The sequence below is a fragment of the Micropterus dolomieu genome, linkage group LG17, assembly GCF_021292245.1.
Source record: "Micropterus dolomieu isolate WLL.071019.BEF.003 ecotype Adirondacks linkage group LG17, ASM2129224v1, whole genome shotgun sequence".
In the NCBI taxonomy this organism is placed as follows: Eukaryota; Metazoa; Chordata; class Actinopteri; order Centrarchiformes; family Centrarchidae; genus Micropterus; species Micropterus dolomieu.
The window spans coordinates 32,008,256-32,028,236 of record NC_060166.1 but is presented as its reverse complement, the minus strand read 5'-3'; the positions used below and the strand labels follow the sequence as shown (position 1 = coordinate 32,028,236).

At 37.7% G+C, this 19,981-nt stretch overlaps 1 protein-coding gene across 7 annotated transcripts in view; it reads left to right on the top strand.

The window, feature by feature from the left end:
• cntn5 (contactin 5) overlaps nucleotides 1–19,981 on the top strand; it is a 118,378-nt gene that overhangs the window by 64,640 nt on the left and 33,757 nt on the right. For all 7 annotated transcript variants that reach the window (XM_046074226.1, XM_046074231.1, XM_046074230.1 and 4 more), the window contains exons 7-11: nucleotides 2,539–2,742; nucleotides 8,585–8,687; nucleotides 13,327–13,508; nucleotides 19,201–19,337; nucleotides 19,492–19,621. In XM_046074226.1, coding sequence (XP_045930182.1) covers nucleotides 2,539–2,742; nucleotides 8,585–8,687; nucleotides 13,327–13,508; nucleotides 19,201–19,337; nucleotides 19,492–19,621 — 756 coding nt within the window. The remainder of the gene's footprint in view (nucleotides 1–2,538; nucleotides 2,743–8,584; nucleotides 8,688–13,326; nucleotides 13,509–19,200; nucleotides 19,338–19,491; nucleotides 19,622–19,981) is intronic.

The window sequence follows — 19,981 nt, the reverse complement described above, 5'->3', positions numbered from 1 at the left end:
TTTTTTTTTTTAAATGCCACAGCCATAAAATGTGCCTGTGTGATGAATGCCTTGGTGAGTCAGAGCGTGTCACCATTGAAAATCATATTGAAGAGGGAGTGTTAAACAATGTTTGAGTTAAATAGGTTGTGGGAGGATTCAAATACATTAAAATGCCACTTAAATAAGATAGGTCTCATAAGTGAAAATAATTTGGAATCACTGAGATGTGAAAAGTTTATTATTATCCATTTCATGGCTTTGAGCGCTTGTGATCAGTTATGTGTATCTTTGGTAAATAGTGTTTTACTGTTATGAAGATAAAGTATGATGGCCTTTGAATGAAACCTTTTGGAACTCTGGTGTCTTTGATAATGCTACTACTTTGTAGCAAAGATGATTGTAATTTATGCTGTATTATATTTAAAAGAAGCAAGACATGTTGATTATTAAGTTATCCGTTTCTATAGTTGTTGTTGTTTGTGATGTATCTCAAACTCCGTGTTTAAATCCTGTTCCTCCATTCCTGCTTCCCTGTCGTTATTAAGTAGTCCTCTCAGTAAATTAAGCAAGTGGTGCTGATTTTGCAAATGAATGTTGCTATATTTTATTGCAATATTTGAAAAGTGTCCTGTATTTGATTCAGCTTTCTACCTTATTGCAGCCACCAACTTTGTGCTCACATTGAGTGTTGAATTGAATCTTTGAAACAGCAGTTTTTCATTATTTACCAAGAGAAAATATAGCCGTTCCCTTTCCTCTAGAAAAGAAAGATTATGTATGCAGAATCAGAGAGTTGTTAAATATAGTTATGCAACTATGAATATATTAATTTGTCCCTTTCTTTTAATATAATGATGGATGTGGCTGTGTATGCATTATAGACTCGTAGCAAACAGCATGCTGTGAATGTCTGCTCTATGTTAATCATAGTTATATTGCATCCTTGCATCCATCCATCCATCCATCCATATTATTAACTACTTATTCATATTCGGGGTCAATTTGCTAACTCTTTCTGCCTCTTTTTCTTTCTTTTTGGCTTTTTTCCCCTTCAAACTCACATATTTTGTTCTTTTTTAACAGCTGAATTTGAGAAGGCATTGTAAAGATCCCTTAATGAGCCTTCACACACATGCACACACACACAATCTCCTGGAATCTCAGCTATCTGATGATATCACCAATTAATTAAAATAACCTGACTGCAAATAACAGACTCATTGTGACCCTGTCTAATCATTATTTCTTCATCGTTAGGGGCCTCTGTATTATTTTTTCTCTACAATTTGTATAGACTAGGGATCATTTTACGCTAATAATCAAGATGATGCTTTGTTTCTGGATCCCATATATTACTTCTTTAGATTATTATTGTTTCACCTTTTTTGAGCAGTGGCAGGTGGCACTATCAGTGTTGTGCTAAATTATCAGTGGTTAATCATTTTCTCAGTTTTTTTTGTTTGACATGGGTTAAAACTAGTAAAATACTGTACAGTATTCAACTGGTAGAATGTGACAAACGTATATTTCTGAGCATAGCAATAGTTTTCATGTCAGATAAGATTTTATTTTTACAGCGAGGTCTTGCTCTTTCATTCAGTGAGACCAGAAGAACATTTTGGGTGTGACTGTCATTATTTGCAGTACTTTGCCACAAACTCAGTCAGCAATTGAATTCTTAAACTATTAAGTGGATTTACCACCAATAACTATTCTACAGTGATTGACTATTAAGATTATTATTGATAACCTAGAAGGAGACACTGAGGTTTTTGTTTATTTTTAGTGTAAAAATATGCCTTAAGGTGAGTTTCCTGGGATCACTACTGATATATGCTGAACTTAATGCACAGGATTTTGACATAATGCATAGAGGACTATGAGTGTGACATGACACGACTGAGAAAAGTCTCCAGAGGAAACAGAATTCAACTATTAGCTTCTGAAATAATTAGACGCTCTGATGGAGTTCATGATTGATCAGGAGGATGGCTGCTGTACTCCAAATAGTTTCACTCTATGAACCTGGACTGTGTATGAGACCTTTTGGATGTGTAGAAGAACGCAGAACATGAATTAACATTAGATCCTGACCGATCCTGTCGGCGTGTTGGAAGGTTTTAATAATCAATGAAGTTATGATGCTGTGCCTCGTGCATAAGTGCACAGAGTGTCTCTCTTACCATCAGAGTAAGGCGGCCCTAAAATAACAAATAACAGTAAAGTACTGTGCCATTGACTTTGGACCTGTTTTGTTTTTTTGTTGTTAGTGTTTTTTTGTCAATGCAGCAATTCTGCTGCCTCAAGATAGCAATGCGACAATAATTTGCCTGACCACACTCATTTTCAGACGAACACTCCCATTGGATTGCATGCATTTACTATTTAAACAACGTGGGTGTTTGGCGTGAAAATGACAACTGCTTCGGTTGGAAACTAGCAATGGCACTTGCGCTGTGCTTTGTGCCAGGTGCAAGATAGTGCCACCAGTCAGAATAGACACAAAGATAGGTTCTGCATTTTTCTAATTTGTATGTTCTCCGCTTGCTTTTATAGAGATCATCTACAGCTGGGTATTTAATGAGTTCCCCTCATTTGTTGCTGAGGACAGTCGGCGCTTCATCTCCCAGGACACAGGGAACCTGTACATCTCGAAGGTTCAACCCTCTGACGTAGGAAGTTACATCTGTCTGGTGAAGAACACTGTGACGAATGCGAAGGTTCTGAGCCCTCCAACACCTCTCACATTGAAAACCGATGGTGAGGCTCTCACACTTACAGCACCTCTCACATGATAGGCTCTGATTTGTATGAATGCACTGGGCAGACAAATCTAATGGATTTCATTGGATAAACCACGCAGAATGTATTGAGTCCTCACTCTGTTCATTTTAAATTCTAGAAATGTTTTTTTCTTTTCTCTTTTTTTTTTTTAGATCAGTGCACAGATGGAAATCTAAAAGCATATTTGATGTACTGCTAGTGCATTTTTTGTATTATATTGCATTTGGAGAAATAATTTCAGATCATATAGATTAATAAAAGTGGGGCGGTCTTCTGCTTTCCACTGAGTCTCATGTTAGTGGAAGGCGTTATGAATTCCATACACACCGTAAATAGATAGTGAGCAGTGCTTTAACATTAGTGTGGGGAGTTTTCTTCGCTCACAATGTGCTTTGGTGAAACTGGCCATCAGGGAAATCATTTTCCCAGCATAAAATTAACTGAATCAATGGCCCTTGCTGTGGAGGGATTTCGCTCTTTTATACTAGCCTCTAAGGAGCCATGCTGTGGAGCTGTTTGTTGGATTCAGGTGTGGATTTCACCTACAGGCTTTTTACATCTGACTACACAGAGAAATGTCCATCACTTCACACAGGTGCCTGTCATTGTCAAGGTTTCAAAGGGCCACTGAGATTACATCCCCAGTGAAGCTGTGAAAGGGCCTCTGTGCCTCGGAACCAGGTTTGTTCCAAATGTTGCAACACGAACTTAGCTCTTTAGGATTACATCCCTTCCAGCAAGATTCCTACTCTGTGTTTGTATAACATTGTATGAAATGGCCCTCAGAGACGTGCATAATACTTAGCACATAACCATGCTAAATTGGCTTGTGTCTCTCATGAACCAAGATGCAAAATAGGGGCTTGTGGTCAGTCTGCTATTTAATACGGTTTGTGGATAGATAAAGAGATAAAGATTTTTTTGTTGTTAATTATTCATTTAATCAAGGAATCAACTTTGCAGCATCCGTACTGTAATGTGGCTATGATACATAGGATGAAGGACAGCAACACAACCGCAACACAATATGGTCAAATGAAATCTCTGCAGCTGTAGGTCCATTATGCCAAAGAATGCTTTGGCATCTCATACTCTGCAAATCTCATGATGTTCAGCAGCCTTCTATATTGTGAATTTGTGTCTAAAATGCTGAAAATTGCATTGGCACACCTCACGGCAGACACCCAAATGTTCCTGTGTAGTGTGCACCCCTCAGTCATTGGAATATGACCAATCAGACACCGCAATCTGTGCCTCAGTAAAAGTGAGTGATTATTACACAGTAGACAGTTCAAGCTGGATCTGTGTGTGGCTCACCACTGTCAGCTCTAACACTGACTCTCTTAATCAAAACAAGCATCTGGGCTCCATTATTCCCTGCTGGAAGCCATTGATCATCAATTCGCAATCCACCTTGAGCAAAGCTGGTCTAAGCAGTGAACCCTGGACTAATGCACTGTTTTTAAACAGACGTACAGTTCATTCTCAAACTGATTGACAGGTAATTTAATAAACTGAGTGACACAACAGTAACTAAATCTATTTTTTCACAATTCCAAGTTTTGATTCCAGCATTGAACTAAAACTCTTCAGTTACTGTATGTATGTGAATATACCTCACATTTTTGTTGTCCAGAAATTACAAATTACAAATTAATCATTGTTTTTACTTACAGATAAGTTACAGAGCTTCCAGTTGTCTGCTGGTGGCGTTATTGTCATAAGACATTTTTTCTCTCCACACTGACAATTACAATTACAAAACTAATATCAGTGTGAAAAAATGTTTGCAGTCGCATGCCCTCTCTATATGGGAATGTGTTCTGTACTGCACTGTAAATTGTTATTGAAGACCTAAGGCTCAGCGACATATTAGGTGTCAACACGATTTTTTATGAACCAACATATTTTTAGTGGTGTAGTAAAAAATGTTCATTGTTCTTTACCCTGAATGCACACATTGTGCTATCAAGAAAGCTGCAACTTTCTTTCAGCCTAAAAAAACACCACATTTATGGTAGAAATAGCATAGTGATTTTTCACTCTTTTTCAATACTTTTGATTTTAGATTGTGTGCAATGAGAGTATGCAATAATTGTAAATAGGACATTTTACCTGCCTGCTTATTAAATTACTGCTTAGCCCAAAGAAAAAATGTTGTTAAAAAGTCGCAAGGTACAGTGTACGAAGTACAAGATAGATTTATTCATCTTTTTAATCTATTTTACAACAAAATGTTGTAAACAAGATGACGTTGTAGCTCCCTTCATGCTACTCACAAAAAGCAAACGTTATACAAAAATAATATACACTATACACTAAATGGGTGGATAAATATCATAAAAGTAGTGTTGCAATAAAGACAGCCCAAACTGAGACCAAGTCAAGACCAAGACCAGAGTTTATCGAAACTGAGACAAGACCAAGACTTTTCGGGGCTGAGAACAAGTCGAGACCAAGACCGAGGGAGGGCGAGACCTAGTCATGACCAAGATCAGTTCCCCACGTTACGTGACACACAATAAAATGTGGAACGAGACCATACATACTTCACAAATTGATCAGAAAGATCCACATTCCCATTAAAGCACCCTTATACAAACACTAAGAGCTGAAATCAACATAAGCATCTTTATTCAACACTCCTTTTCCATGGTTACCATTGCGGGTAGGGGTGAAAGTCGTTAACAGGAACAACACATTTTTAATCAGGGTGATTGGGTGGGTACTATCTTTTAGTATCCTTTGGGCTCTGCACAGCTACCTCACCGATATCATTGATGCTCAGTAGATTGGTACCAATCATCTTCTAAATGGTCTTAATCACACACTGCAGAAATTACTATTATCACAGATTAGGGATGCACCAAAATGAAAAATCTTGGCTGAAACCAAATATAATCCGCCAAATACCGAACAAGTACATTCATATTTTTTCCCTTTTTTTAACCACTACATAAATTCAATAGTCAAAATGTGCATTTTATTCAGTGTTTTCCACAGGATTTAGACAGACTATGGTGGGTGGGTCCGAGGCCCAAGAGGTAGAGGAAGTCCGGTAAAGTAAATTACATGTGTCTGTTTACTTTTAATGTACAAATGTAATATGTTTAATACTTTCTGTGAATATAATCCAATTAATATTATTTCCATACTGTATAGACACTTTATTTTGAAAAATGGACGTTGTCACATGTGTATCCTCCCAGTTTGATAAAAAGTGTTGTATGTATTCTTGTATCGCGTAACATGAAAATTTCATAGGTTAAAATTTCATAATTTCAGGTAGGACTCTCATACTGCAACACTTGTCTTTGTAAAGAGAGAAAATGACAGGATAAAGTTGCTAACCTGCCTTTCAGCTCAATCTGGTCCGTTTCAGTGGATTTGCCATAAAGGCTTGAATATGTGTCCACTCCAAATGTAGGTGCGGCTAGCTTTATCGTGTTCTCAGAAACGAGTGACAGAAACACTCAAAGCGGGTCAGACCGTTTGTTGCCTTTTCTAACGACAATTCAGCAGAACAGTGTCTGCAAACAGCAATTTTTGTGTCTTTCTCTGACACTTTAAAATGCTTCCACACTCCAGTCATGTCAATGTAATGTAATTGTTTGGTAAAACTTTTGACTTATTAGGCCAAACACCAAAAGTGCTATTTTTACTATTTTCAGCCAATTAATTTCGGTGGCCGAACATTCGGTGCATGCCTATCACAGATCATCTGGTATATTACAACATTTTGTGTAATGTCAATCATGTTCATTGTATAAAACATGGGTGCATTGCTAGTGCAGTATAAATGGAGGATCAATGCCGTTAGGGCAACTTCCTCATTGAATCCTACAGTAAGGATGTGACAATCCAATTAAAATAAGGGACACCAGTCCAGCTATTCAGGAATTGGCTGGATCTGTTCAAATGAAGGTAGATGGAGAAAGTAAGAGGGAGTTGTTATTTAAATATTACAATTTTACTATTGCAATGGGATATCTGATTTGGTTATTCCATTAATAAAAAGGAAATATCAAATGTAGATTTAAATGTTTACTCTTTGAAAGTTTTTATACATTAAAGCAGGTGTAATGAACTTGTAAAACATATAACTCTCTGTTTTTGAATTTATGTATTGTTTGTTATAGTTTCCATTTTCTTTTAAAGTTTCAGAAATTCTCATGCTTCTGAGAAGCACCTTAAAACACATAGCTATTAGGGAGAGCAGCGAGCTAATAAAACACTTACTTTTTCAATGCTATAAGCTTGGAGTCCCCAACAGGCATCGTACTCTCATATTGGTTCACAGAGAACAAAGCACAACAGAAAAAAGTAATTTTCATGTGATTAATAAATGAAACTGGAACATAAAATATAAAGCTAAACTACAAATGAGGGTCGGTAATGTTTTAGCACACCAAGCCTAGACATTATTTCTTCCAATTCTATCAAGTCCAGTCACTGAAACTGAATGTGATATTGAATATACTATGGCATGAGCCAATGAAATATTGCAAATTCATTATATGTGAAGGGCTGCTTTGGAGCCATAAATGTTGAGAATGAGATTGAAATTGAAAAGTTCTTTGGAACAAATATCATAAAACTCCTTTTCCATACATAGTGGGCCACAATTCAATAACCCCCACTCCTTTGCAGGATTCATTTTATCACATAAAAAGTGTCAGCTACACGTAGGAGGTGTAATTATGGTTTCTCAAATGTCACATCGGTCATTTGTCTTACTGATCATGTACATTACAGTGCATGTGAAGCAGCACTGCATATGGTCCAATATGTTTTGTTGTGAATTCAGGAAGGTGCTGGGGCAGTGAGTGTATCAGTGGTGCTCACATGCAGTGATTGTGTGCAAAATTTAACATTGTACTGCAAAGAGTAAAATGCTCATGTAATATTCATATTGCAAATTTTCATTTAATAAGACAGATAATGGTAATTAGACCCCAGAAGAAGGTGTTTCCCTTTGTTTCTCCAAAGTTGTTAATGTCGTCTGACATATTGTTCTGGCAAATGGATATAAATGGCCTCCTTACCATACGGATGAAAAAACAAAGAAAACATGTCCTCTGGCTGTGACTTAGAGGTATTAGTCATGGTGGCGCTTAGCAAGACTGATAACATGTTATCACTTGTGTCCTTCATAATGTGTTTGGGAGTTGTCGAGTAGTTTACTAATTCTTGAGGACAACACACTATGTTTCACTGTTATCACTGGAGAATATTTTTTGTGCATTATCTTTATGGTTTGTTTTTGGGATACCATGACTTGTGAGCTTTTCTATCGTTTCTCATATAGTACACTTTGCATTCGTGCATGACTACCTCTGTAAAATTTGGCCCACATAACTGCATTTTCCAACTGACTTTGACTAAACACAAATATAATTATTCAGTTGCTTTGTATTTGATCTAAACCAGCATCACTGACCCTTTTAATAAACAGTGTATAAAGTAAAGCTGGATAGTTGAAACAATGCCAGATGGTGTACATAATGTGCAGTCCCACACCTGTACACTGCGTGATTCAATGGACCATGTGTATTTTGATAAGCCTATGCATCAGGAATCCTCAGGAAATTTAGATTGGCCGCTTCTTTTTTTTTTCTTCAGTTATTGCTTACATACATATAAAACAGGTACTGGGGCAATAGGAAGTGAACATCCCTATTATTTTTAAATCACTATGCCCAGTCTTTGTATAGCACACTGCAAGAAAAGATGAAGATGATCAGAAATGGGGTATAAGTAGCTGTTTCAATCTGCTTGGTTCTAATGTCTGCAATTCCTCTTTCTTAACCTTTCCCAGGTGTCATGGGTGAATATGAGCCCAAAATTGAAGTGCATTTCCCTACATCTGTTCTGGCTGCCAAAGGAGTCACTGTCAGGCTGGAGTGCTTTGCTCTGGGGAAGTAAGTAAACAATGACATATTGCACAAATATAGCTAGTTGTTTATTACAGCAGTATCATATTAATCACCAGGACAGTAAACTGCAGCCTGTCATTTCCCTGTTCCTGAGAGATCCTTTAGATAATACTCCTCATGTTGTTCTCTCTTTCTCTCTTTAAATTACATTATTCCATTACCTGTAAGGGAACCAGGCATATCTTGTCTTCAGGCAGGATGTTAAGTGAGAGTAGAGAAGTGCAGCATTGTAGCTTGGATGTTAGATGGCATGTTAGTGCATGGGGGGAAGACTGAATAGGAAATTCAGCCCTAGGGACCCATGTGTTCTCATAATTGAGAACCCTAATGTATCTGTGTTTCCTGGGTGCTTTCATGGTCTGTTGTCAATGTAGAAAGCCAAGGTTATGTCTATGAAAAAATGAAACTGGTAATAGTCTGTCTGCCAGGAGGGAAAACACACTTTCGTCCACAGAGACTAACATCCAAACCCCTTACCACAGTTACTAAAGTTAGCATTACTGGGTTCATAATTTACAAAATTATTGCCTTTTAAAATAAAAATATTTTTGAGATAAATTAAAATTAGATGTAATGGCTAGACCTAAAAGTAAGTCACATTTATTTGTAGTTAATAATTCAAATTAAAAATGACTGCAAAACATTTTTAATCAGTTCTTCTCCAAAGCAAGGTTGAAGTGGTGTTTGACAATACAAGAAATCATTTTCATTGTACAACATAACATTTTATCATCCCTACTCCATTTTGTTTATAATTATTCAACATGAATTATTCATTGCAGACTCCTATCTTAAGTGCAAACAGTCTCTAATCTACAAATGACTAAGGACCTCATAATTGTTTACCTTGATTTCAATTAATTATTCTTATTATGGTAAGTCATTTCCTAAATATATAGACACTGTATTATAATCTCACACCCCTTACTTTTCCCTGTCAAGCTAACCAGGAGTTTTTGAATGCTTGTAGAACAGCCAGACAGCTTGAGACCTTCCTCTGTTGTTCCCTCAATGAAGTAATTTGTGCACGATGGCTTTCAGTCACACAGTGATCCCAGTGACTTACCCTTTTACGTAGAGATGAATGATTTATCAATGCACCCTATTAAGAAATGCCAGTCTTTATATAGCACTGAAAATGAAGTTAAAATGGGTTTTGTTCTCCTGTTGATCAATATTTATGATGGCACCACTTGCTAAGATGGAGCAGAAAAGCTCTTTGTGTGTGAATGCCAAAGCTCTTTGATGCGATTGTCTATTTACCAGTGATAGTACTTTGTAGGTCGCAGTCAAGGGCAAAGAGAACAATGATATGATAATGAAAAAGAGAAACAAAAAAATAGTAGAGTTTTGCATTCACCTTATATAGTAATGTGATTGTTACTAATATCTGTAACTTGTATGTTTGTGAATGTGGATTCTCTGTAGAATGATAACCATTGTTTGCTATTGTGGAGTAGTGGTCGACCAATATGGGTTTTCAATGGCCGATATACCAGCTATTAAAAACGCGGCGCTTCCATTGGAATGAACTGAAAAAAGACGCTGGCGTCAGAAAAAAATGCTATGGTGGACACAGGCCAGTGTTTTCTTTTAAATATATGATTGTCAGGATAGTTGCCATGAATGATTATAACCATCAATAGATGATGAAACACTACCTATAGATTTTCAAACACAAATACAATTTAAAAACCTGGCTTCACAGTCTGATTTACAAGAAACACAAGTGTGGTGCTGTTAGCTGCATTCATTTCAAGGGATATTGGAGTATGAAGTTCATTGTAGTTGAAAAAGACCTGTACATTTGATGGGTTACACATTCTCCCACTCATTTCCACTTAAAACATAATATGTGGCATGTGGTGAATGCTTTCATCTGAACTGCCTTAGAGTTGAGGCACTTTTAGTTTCAGTGACCTCAGAGAGAATCAAACTCTTGAAAACCTGGCAGTTGCTTTCCTCATTGAGGGCCTCAAGGACAACATTGTCAGCAGCAACAGAAAGTGCCTCTTAATAATAACACATTTTATACTCCTGGTTCTATGATTAATATTTTCATGTTGTTTTTTTTGCTAACTAAAATGTGGCTATGTGTTTCAGGTAGACTCTTCCTAAAAATAATGTAGAATTTCCAAGAGGGCCATTTGAGAACTTAGCAAATTTGCTAAATGGTTGGATAATATCTAGATCTTAATAGTCTGAAGCAAACCAATTCTACATTATGTCATGGTATTATATTTAAATTTCAGCCTTTATTATGGAAGCAGCCAGATGAGGGCACAGCAATTGTGTGGAATGCTAATTAAGATGTAATCTACAAAGTTTGCCTATGGCTACATTCTTCAGTTGAAAACTGTAACACCTTACATAAACACATCATTTATGTTAGGGTAGGAAATACTCACACTTTGAAAAACATGGACATGACCAGAGCTTCAGAGGTCAGGAGTTAATTCATATAGAAGACACTGACAGGCAGAATTTCTCATTTCTATCCTGAGTGAGCCCATTATTCAGCCTCCAAAGAGAAGTCCTGCCATGGACAGGAAGATTCACCCTCGTGTTCAAGCCCATCAGGGTCTAGATTTGCTCCGTTCTTTAAGTAGTTGACAGTTTAGTTGGAGCAAATGTCTCTAGCAAAATTCTCCATCAGTAACAAATAAGGAAGGGCATCATAACAACTACATCCCATATTCATGAGTGCTGATTCACATATCCCTGTTGTTAGCATTTGTTTGTGTTGTTCTTATACCCCACAGGGGCACTAAAATGAAAATGTCAAACTAACAAATGGACCCACATTAGACCACAGACATCTGATTTTATCTCGGGCTCCACATTTTGCCCATAATAGTAGTGTATAGCTGTCTGTACTGCAGATGGGGAAATACTGGTGATAACAGTAGTTTTCTACATTATTTCACTAGATTAATTAATGTATGACAATTTAAAATAGGTGAATAAAATTTTGTTTTTTTGTTTTTTTTTAATGCATGTTACATAAATTTCAATCATAGTGACAATATTGTGACTGTGAATGTGCCATCATACAACATAATCTATGTTGTATTAAGAAACTGCTATGCTTGTCCACATTTTACATGGAGATTAAAGATACTGCAAAATCAATATTTTTCAGACTTTGAATCGAGACAATAATTTCTAGTCACAGAACTTTGTTGGCAAATTCATGTGTAGAAATTTGGGGCTCCAAAAACTGAAGTGAAGAAGAAGCACTAATGCTTCACACTCTCAGTGATGTGAGGGAACCTAAATGCATACTGTAAGCAATGAGTCAACTATTTAAAAATACAAATAATAAAAATGTTTAAACCAATAGTCTACAAAAAACACAGAAGACACAGAACTCCTGTCCAAAATAAAATTAATAAAGTGAAAAAATGAAAAATGCTTTGTTCAATACAAAACACGCTCTGAATCCTAATTTCAGTCCATTGCAGACAAAAGCACTTCAATGTCCTTGTGAATTTAGAGCAGATAAAAAAGCTCAGGGATGTAACATTTCCATCTTGGCTAAATGATTGATGGGTTCACTGGAGGTTTGTATGGTGTCACGTTTCCATCTTTCAGACACCTGTCAAATCTAGTTGTCATACAAGAGCACTACTGATACAAAGCCATAGTAAGACATTTTCCCTCTGCATGTGCAAGTCATCTATCATAAGGATCTATAGGGCAATCCATGAATAAACAGGGATAGATGACATTGCTTGAACACTACTCATAAAAATCTCTCTGGCTGTTGTAAAAGCCTGATTTGAATATTGTCCGTGTCCCTCTGAAACCCGGAGTCTAATGCGTGGGTCGTTTGGTACAGTAAATATATCACGAGTGGTCAAAAGGTCACTGATTCACATGTTGAGCGGAACTAACATTAAACAATATTAACTTTAGAAACTCATCATGGTGTGTCTATACTAATGAAGGACGTCTGTGATCTGTAGTTCATTGCAGATGTTTGTTAGAATTAGATGTTATTAATTAAAAAGTTCAAATTTTTGGGCTACAAATAACAATTATTTTCATTATTTAAAAATCTGATTATTATTTCTTTAATTGATCATTTAGTCCAAGAAAATGTGAAAAAGCCTGTAAAAATTAACAAAACCTCATAATGATGTCTTCAAATTCAAAATTCAGGTAACCTAATTAATGAATAAATTGATGGAGGTATTAGTTTAACCTAAAGTAGTTCGCACAAGCAATATACAGATAGGTTTAAATTGTTTTTTTTTAACTAGAGAATTTAAAGAGATAATTTTTCAAGGTTATCTTTCTTTTTCAATGTCATCAGTTTTACTAATTTTAATTGTTATTACAAGGGTGTTGTCAGGTGACAGATTCATCTATGACTCTCTCTCTCTCTCTCTCTCTCTCTCTCTCTATATATATATATATATATATATATATATATATATATATATATATATAGTAATGTCCTTATTTTAAAGAAAACAAAAAATTAAAAATGTTAAATTGTTTTGTTACCAATAGTGAATTACATCATTGCAGCTCACAACATAGTATGTGTGTAAATACTGCTTATTCCTCTTTTACACTGTACTATTGAGTATATAATCCTCCTCTTCTCTCCTCACAGTCCAGTGCCAACAATCACATGGAGGAAGATAAATGGCAACATCCCCAAAAAAGCAAGACTTCGGAAGTCCCAGGCTGTGCTGGAAATTCCCAACATTCAGCTGGAGGACTCAGGAACTTATGAATGCAAAGCTGAGAATCCAAGAGGCGGCACGGCTTTCAAAGGACATCTACAGGTCTATAGTGAGTATGAATATTTTACTTTTGTTCAGCTATCAGACATTATACTGTATAAGAGCTGTTGATGCATGTATTCCAGGAATAATGGTTTATATATAGTGGTTTAAAGACCTATTCAACTTTTCTTCATAATCTGTTTGGGCATTCTGCACAGTTTTCAAGTATTGTTGAATTTATTGAACAGTCCAAGGAATAATTATACATCCATCGCAGATAATCCAAGGACAAGGGTCTCACTCAGTGAGTTTGTCTGTTTGTTTTAGTTGAGAGAAGTGTCAACTGTGTGTGTTGTTCCAAGATGAAATGTTCTGAGCTACTCCTCTGCTTATTTGTTTTAATACTGTAGACTGGTTCCTCTTTTTCTTTCTCAAAGATTTGTCATAATATTATCAGATTCTTCCCACTAGTATTTACATCCATGGCTTTGGACACACCTTTCAATGAATTTGCACACCTGCTTCTAATTATCACTACAAAAATATAAATTTCATTTAACATATTGTAATGACGTGTAAAGGTTCACTACGTTACTTTTATAAAAATTACTTTTTGGCATATTTGCTGAAACTGTCACTATATCCCGACAGTAATACATGAGACATAATCTGTGAAAAAATCTGGTTCCTCTGGCTCCTGATTCCTTGCACATGTTCTCACTTAGTCAAGCTCAATATCTTCAGTGCGGCTTCAGAAGTTTTGTAAACACAATGGCTGAGAAACAACCAGCAGCAATGAAAGAACTGCTCATCACATCTTTGCCAACAACAGTGTATAGTACAAAACACGTGTGAACACGTCCCAGCTCCGCACGGAGCTTTGAGCTCATTATGTTTGATGCCATGGCACTCATATCGACAAGTGGCAAAGACGCATGACAAGAAACAGTGGGGAGTAACTTGTGAGGGGGGACAGATGTGTTGTAGCCTCTCATCCCGCTGTTGGAAATTGTTGCAGCTGCATCTCAAGCCTGGGGTACTCTGCCCTGGGTCACGAAATGAGGGGCGTCTTTAAGAAAGCAAGACAAAGCTAGAGGGACCGGGGTCTTGGTGAGACTCTCACCGTGGAGAGCAAGCCCTAGGATAAATGAGGTTTCACAGGGCAACAAGCTCCTTCCTGTGGGTTTGGAGGGAGTGTCTTAGCGGAGTGATACGAGCAACAGAGAGACAAAGAAGGTTTTGCATTGTATGTTCAATTGTTACTGACTTCTGCTTTAAATAAGATAACATATCTACACTAACACTGTAATGTTCTTAATGTAAATCTAATACAGGTATACACTACTATAGTTTATTTGACCAAATCTGGGCAAATCGTCACCATAAATTTCAATTTAAAACGTGTTTTGTATGTGTAGTGCTTTTATATCAATTTCAGGACAGACCTCAGTTAAAAATATTTTTTAGTTTTCTAACCAATGTGAGGTACTTGTAAGCATGCTGAATTACTACCTTTGCCCATGATCATAAACTTATCTGTGAGGGTACATGTCCCTCATTTCTCTTGTCTGTGCTGTGTGCACAGGACCAAGATAATGGACTGCTTCAGCCTTGGTAGGACACATTTTCAAGGCCCTGCACTTCTTGGCAACCTCAATTCTGTTGACATCACAAGGAGAATAGGGAGCCTAATTTGTAACAGCCTCACGCTAAATGTAATTTACACAGGTCAGCTGGTAGTTTGAACTTTCATTGTGAGGGAGACCTCCCTGACCATAATCATTCAATCAAACCACACAAAAAAAAATATTCTACTGAAGGTGCCATATGCAAAGAATAGCAAAGAACGTGCTTGGCATGTTACTGTAGGAGAAGCAGCTCAATGGTCGGGTTTCCTCCTTCTGCACACTATGCTATGCAATATACACTGTTTGGGTCTGGAAAAGTGTGTTATAATTAGGGCTGGGCATAACAGGTTATTATCGTGTTAAAGGGACTATATGTACGTTTTTCAATGAAATTAATCAAATTTAACTTCACTTCACTTAAAAATTAAGCAAACGCCTGTTTTCTCCATTGCTTGCATCAGCCACTATTCTGCTTTTAATGTGGGGACTCCGGATCGGATTCAGCGCTGTGCGTTCTCCCAAGCCTCTCTCGTACTACAGCGATAACATGGCAGCTAACAACATGCAGTCCACTAACACCCTAAAACAACCAGCTCACAGCAAAACACGGGCTCCACGTGAGAATACAAAACAATAATATAGCTTTATGTGCTGAAGCCCATCAGACCAAACAGGTTCAGATGATGTCTAGTAAGAACAAAGTGAGCATTACTAAAGCTGGAGAAACAGAGAAAGTCACGTTAGCTCGCCGAGCAGTTGCTAATGTTATCCGGTACAAAGTTATATAGCTCGTGTTACTTCACCAACTAACGCGACCCATGTTACTATCCTGTGTACCACTGCTGATTTAGCCTGCAAGAAAGGATATAAAGGGAAAAAAGCAAATGTGGAGCAATTTGTTTACTAACGTTAGCCTATAGTGATGCAGCCAGGAGCAGCCAGCTAAAGCCACAGTAGCTCGGACCTACCGCTATTTGCTTCGTAACGTTCAGTTAAGGTTTATCGTGGTTTTACCAATACTCAGGTACACAGCTTCTCCACCTCTCCGTCGCTGTAACTAACGTGACCCACATAATATAAAACACTGCAACTTCACAGCGTCAACAACCCAGAGGAAGAGCCATCCACTAACACTACAGTAAAGTTACTTACTGCGGTCTTATTATTATAAAGTGTGACACATTGTTGTTATAATATTCAGTTCAGCTCACTACCCGTTTCCTTATCATCCAATACATTTAGCTGTGCTGACATTGCTGAGCCTCCGGTGAAAGATGCACAGATAGTAAAGATAGTTACTGAATGCAGCAGGCGAGCTAACGATGTAGCACGTCGGTGATCATGTAATCAGCATGGATTAGTTCAACCTGCAGCTGATAAAACTATTACTGTAACGTTGCAGTAGGGGTTTACCTGAGTTTCCAGTATATTGTGTGAAGCTGTCTCCCTGCTTGTCTATAGCCGCTGTCACTCTGCCTTTTTTTCCGGGAGGATTGTGCCGATATGCGGCTGGCTGCGCTGAATGAAGTAATGTTACGAAGCCGGTGTTGATCTGCCTCTGAGATGGGAACGTTGAAGTAACAGAGCCTGAACATGTCTGAGTGAAAAGCCACAGCCTGCATGCTGGTGTTCCTGCGTTTATTACACGATTTCTGTATGAAAGTGGTTGTGTTTCTGGATTATGCTCGCTCATGAGTTCAAGCGAGCACGTGTACGAGTACACGCCTGGTAGCAATCTTAAAACCGCACCGGTAGTGGCTGCTGGAAACTCCATAATGCCCCTTTAACGCATTAATTAATTAATGTCGACAATTACTTTATCGCACGTAAAAGGCAGTTTTTTTATTATTATTATTATTATTATTATTATGAAAGTCCATTGCTCATTGGCTCTGAATACACATACAGTCAAACCATGGATTATTATTATTATTAACAATGTCAAACTTCAATTAATAGTCTGACTAACTATCAGTGCATGAATTAAAAATAAATGACATAAAAAGGCTGCTGGCACACTGGATGTCTTCATTTTTGTATATTGACACTCATCACAGAAAAGGTTGCCGACCCCTGGTCTAAATTAAAAGAAATAACATCAGTGTTGTTGTCAGGGCCAGTGTTTAAATGCACAGTGAGCTCTGTGCATTTAAAGCTCTTCATTACCATATGATATCATGTCATTATCAGTGACTATCCCCAAACATTTGTTCTACACAAATGGATTTTTAAAGTGTTGAGTTTAAGTTCATATTTACATTTAAATAAATAAAATTAAATACATTTTATGTTCTTGTAATTGTTCAAGAATTGAAAAATGCACATCCACATACAGTATAAAGTAGACAAAAAGAAACTACAGGATGAGGGCACAGCAGTTGTACGGAATACATACGGCAAATATAGTGCTCAGATCTTGAGTTGTGACAAAGATTCTTTGTAGTATGTGGAGTTGGACAAGACTTGGACCGTGGATGCAGCTTGGGAAACACAAGCAAGTAGGCTACTGAAAAAAAAGTCTAGAAAAAAAGCTTCACAGTTAACGGGCCCCAAGAAAGACAGTTGCCCAGTTTGCCTATGCCATGGGCAAGTCAAGCAGTGGAAGATTAGGCTAGAGGTGTGCTGGTGTATACAAATTTTACTAAGCCCTGGATATTTTGTACACCATTTTAAACCTTTCCCCTCCTTTCCTTGATGTCTGTTTTTGAACCAGCACCTAATCAGAAGACATGTGTATTTTCCTTCAGTTTTTCAGGGATAAAGAGTCTACTACTACTTACTGGACACAGTAATAAGACATCTCTGATCTCTATTAAGTTCACTTCAAAAGTACAGGAGCAATGAAAGTCAGCGTGTCAATGAATCAAGTAACAAGTGTCACATTACATTAATTAATTTAGCAGACACTTTTATCCAAAGCGACTTACAGTTACTATATATATCAGAGGTCGCACGCCTCTGGAGCAACTAGGGGTTAAGTGTCTTGCTCAGAGACACATGGTGGATGTGTCACAGTGGGGAATTGAACCTGGGTCTCTCACATCAAAGGCATGTGTCTTATCCACTTGCTTCTTACGGGCTGTAGCAGTAAGGGCTTAGCAAAAAGTGGTTAAGGGTGGGATATGCGATTCTGGAGAAATCCAATACCATGACAGATACCATGAGAAACAACGATCCAGCAAGTAACTAACGTTAGCTAAGTTGTAGTTTAGCAAACTGCCACAACAGTTGCTGCTGCGAAGCTAACATGCAGAACAGACGAGACTGTTTACCTGAGCCAGCACACCAGCTCCAGACAGCGATACTCACAACTCTCCTGCTACTATAGCTGCATATGTTGGCGAACTAGAAAATAAGCTGAATGTCATTTTACATTACCTCGCGGGGTCCGGACCAGCTAGTTGTTGTTCCCATTTGCTGATATTTGCTATATTTGGCAAAAAAGGCATATATTGGATTAGAATTGAATACCCCACCTTTAAAGGGATAGATAGTAAGTGATTGTAATCCAATACAGTTTATGTTAAATTCAGCGAATATTTCCTCACGGTTTGCTAGCTTTTTGTTTTGTGTGTGCGTTGGAAGAAAAGACGTCTTCCAACAAAGCCCTGGCTCTGTGAATTGGATAACAAAGAAATGGTGTGTACCTTCCCCACAACATTGCTCCAACCAGTCATTAATGTTAGTGCTCATGGACAGGAGTAATGGTGCGAGGGGGGCAGTGAGAGAGAGAGTTCTATACACTGGCACATTCGAACATGCTGGCACTGTGATGGAGAGCTAGCCGAGAAACAGCCAAAGATGTAAAGGTCTGAAGAGTAAAAACAGAGAAGAAAGTTATATGACCAGGCAAGGGCGAAGGCGTTTCAACTATGGCGAAACCTCAAGAGATTTGAAATTTAGGGGGCGGAGCTTCTCCGAAGCTCTCGGGGCTCATAAAGGGAGCACTCTCCCTTTAAGCACTGTCTTAAATACAACCTCTTACAATGTGTGTTGACAGTGTAGTTGTGCATGCCTGTTTCTTCATGTATAACATACAAGTGGCTATACTTGTGCCTTGTGTATGTTTCAAGGATATATTACTTATTCTTAAAATCTTCTATATCTTCTATAATCTTTTCTATCTTCAAGCCCTCCCTCAGTGGGTCAGAATGATTAATGATACTCAGATGGATAGTGGAGAGAAGCTCCAATGGGAGTGCAAGGCCATGGGGAGGCCCCGGCCCACCTATCGCTGGCTTCGCAATGGTTTGCCCTTGACATCTCAGGTAAGCTACCTTTATACACAGTACCTGGTCCTTTTGTACCATGAAACATCTGAATTATTCCTGTGAAACTACAGATCAACAATATGCAGCTTTTTTATGTGTAGTATATCTATTTTCAGATGTGATGTTCCTTTATACCTTTTTCTTGTTACAGGGTCGAGTTGAAATAGTAAATGGAGAACTGAGCATTCAAAAAGTGCAGCAGACGGACTCAGCAATGTACCAGTGTGTTGCAGAAAATAAATACGGGGCCATCTACTCTAATGCTGAACTCAAGATTTTAGGTAGTCACACCTTTGGTTTATAATTAAAATTAGACAAAACATGGTATTAAAATAAAAAGATTGTTTGTGTAAATTTTATGAGGCAACTTTTCCTTTCGGGCAAGCATATTTCTTGATACTCTGCAAAGAATAAAATTGTAGAGCGAGTATTGGCATCTGAATAAGGTACTGGATGATAGGTAAGGAGATTGAAATGCAAGTGGGTAGCGCTGAACTGTGAGATGTGCTGATTGCCAATCAATGGTCCCTGATTTAACCCAGGCAGTGGACGGCATGAATAAAAGAAGGACCCTTATGGTTATATTCGATGAAGTGTTTGCATGCATCAAGTCGAGGAGAGTCTGGAACAGTTCTACGTTA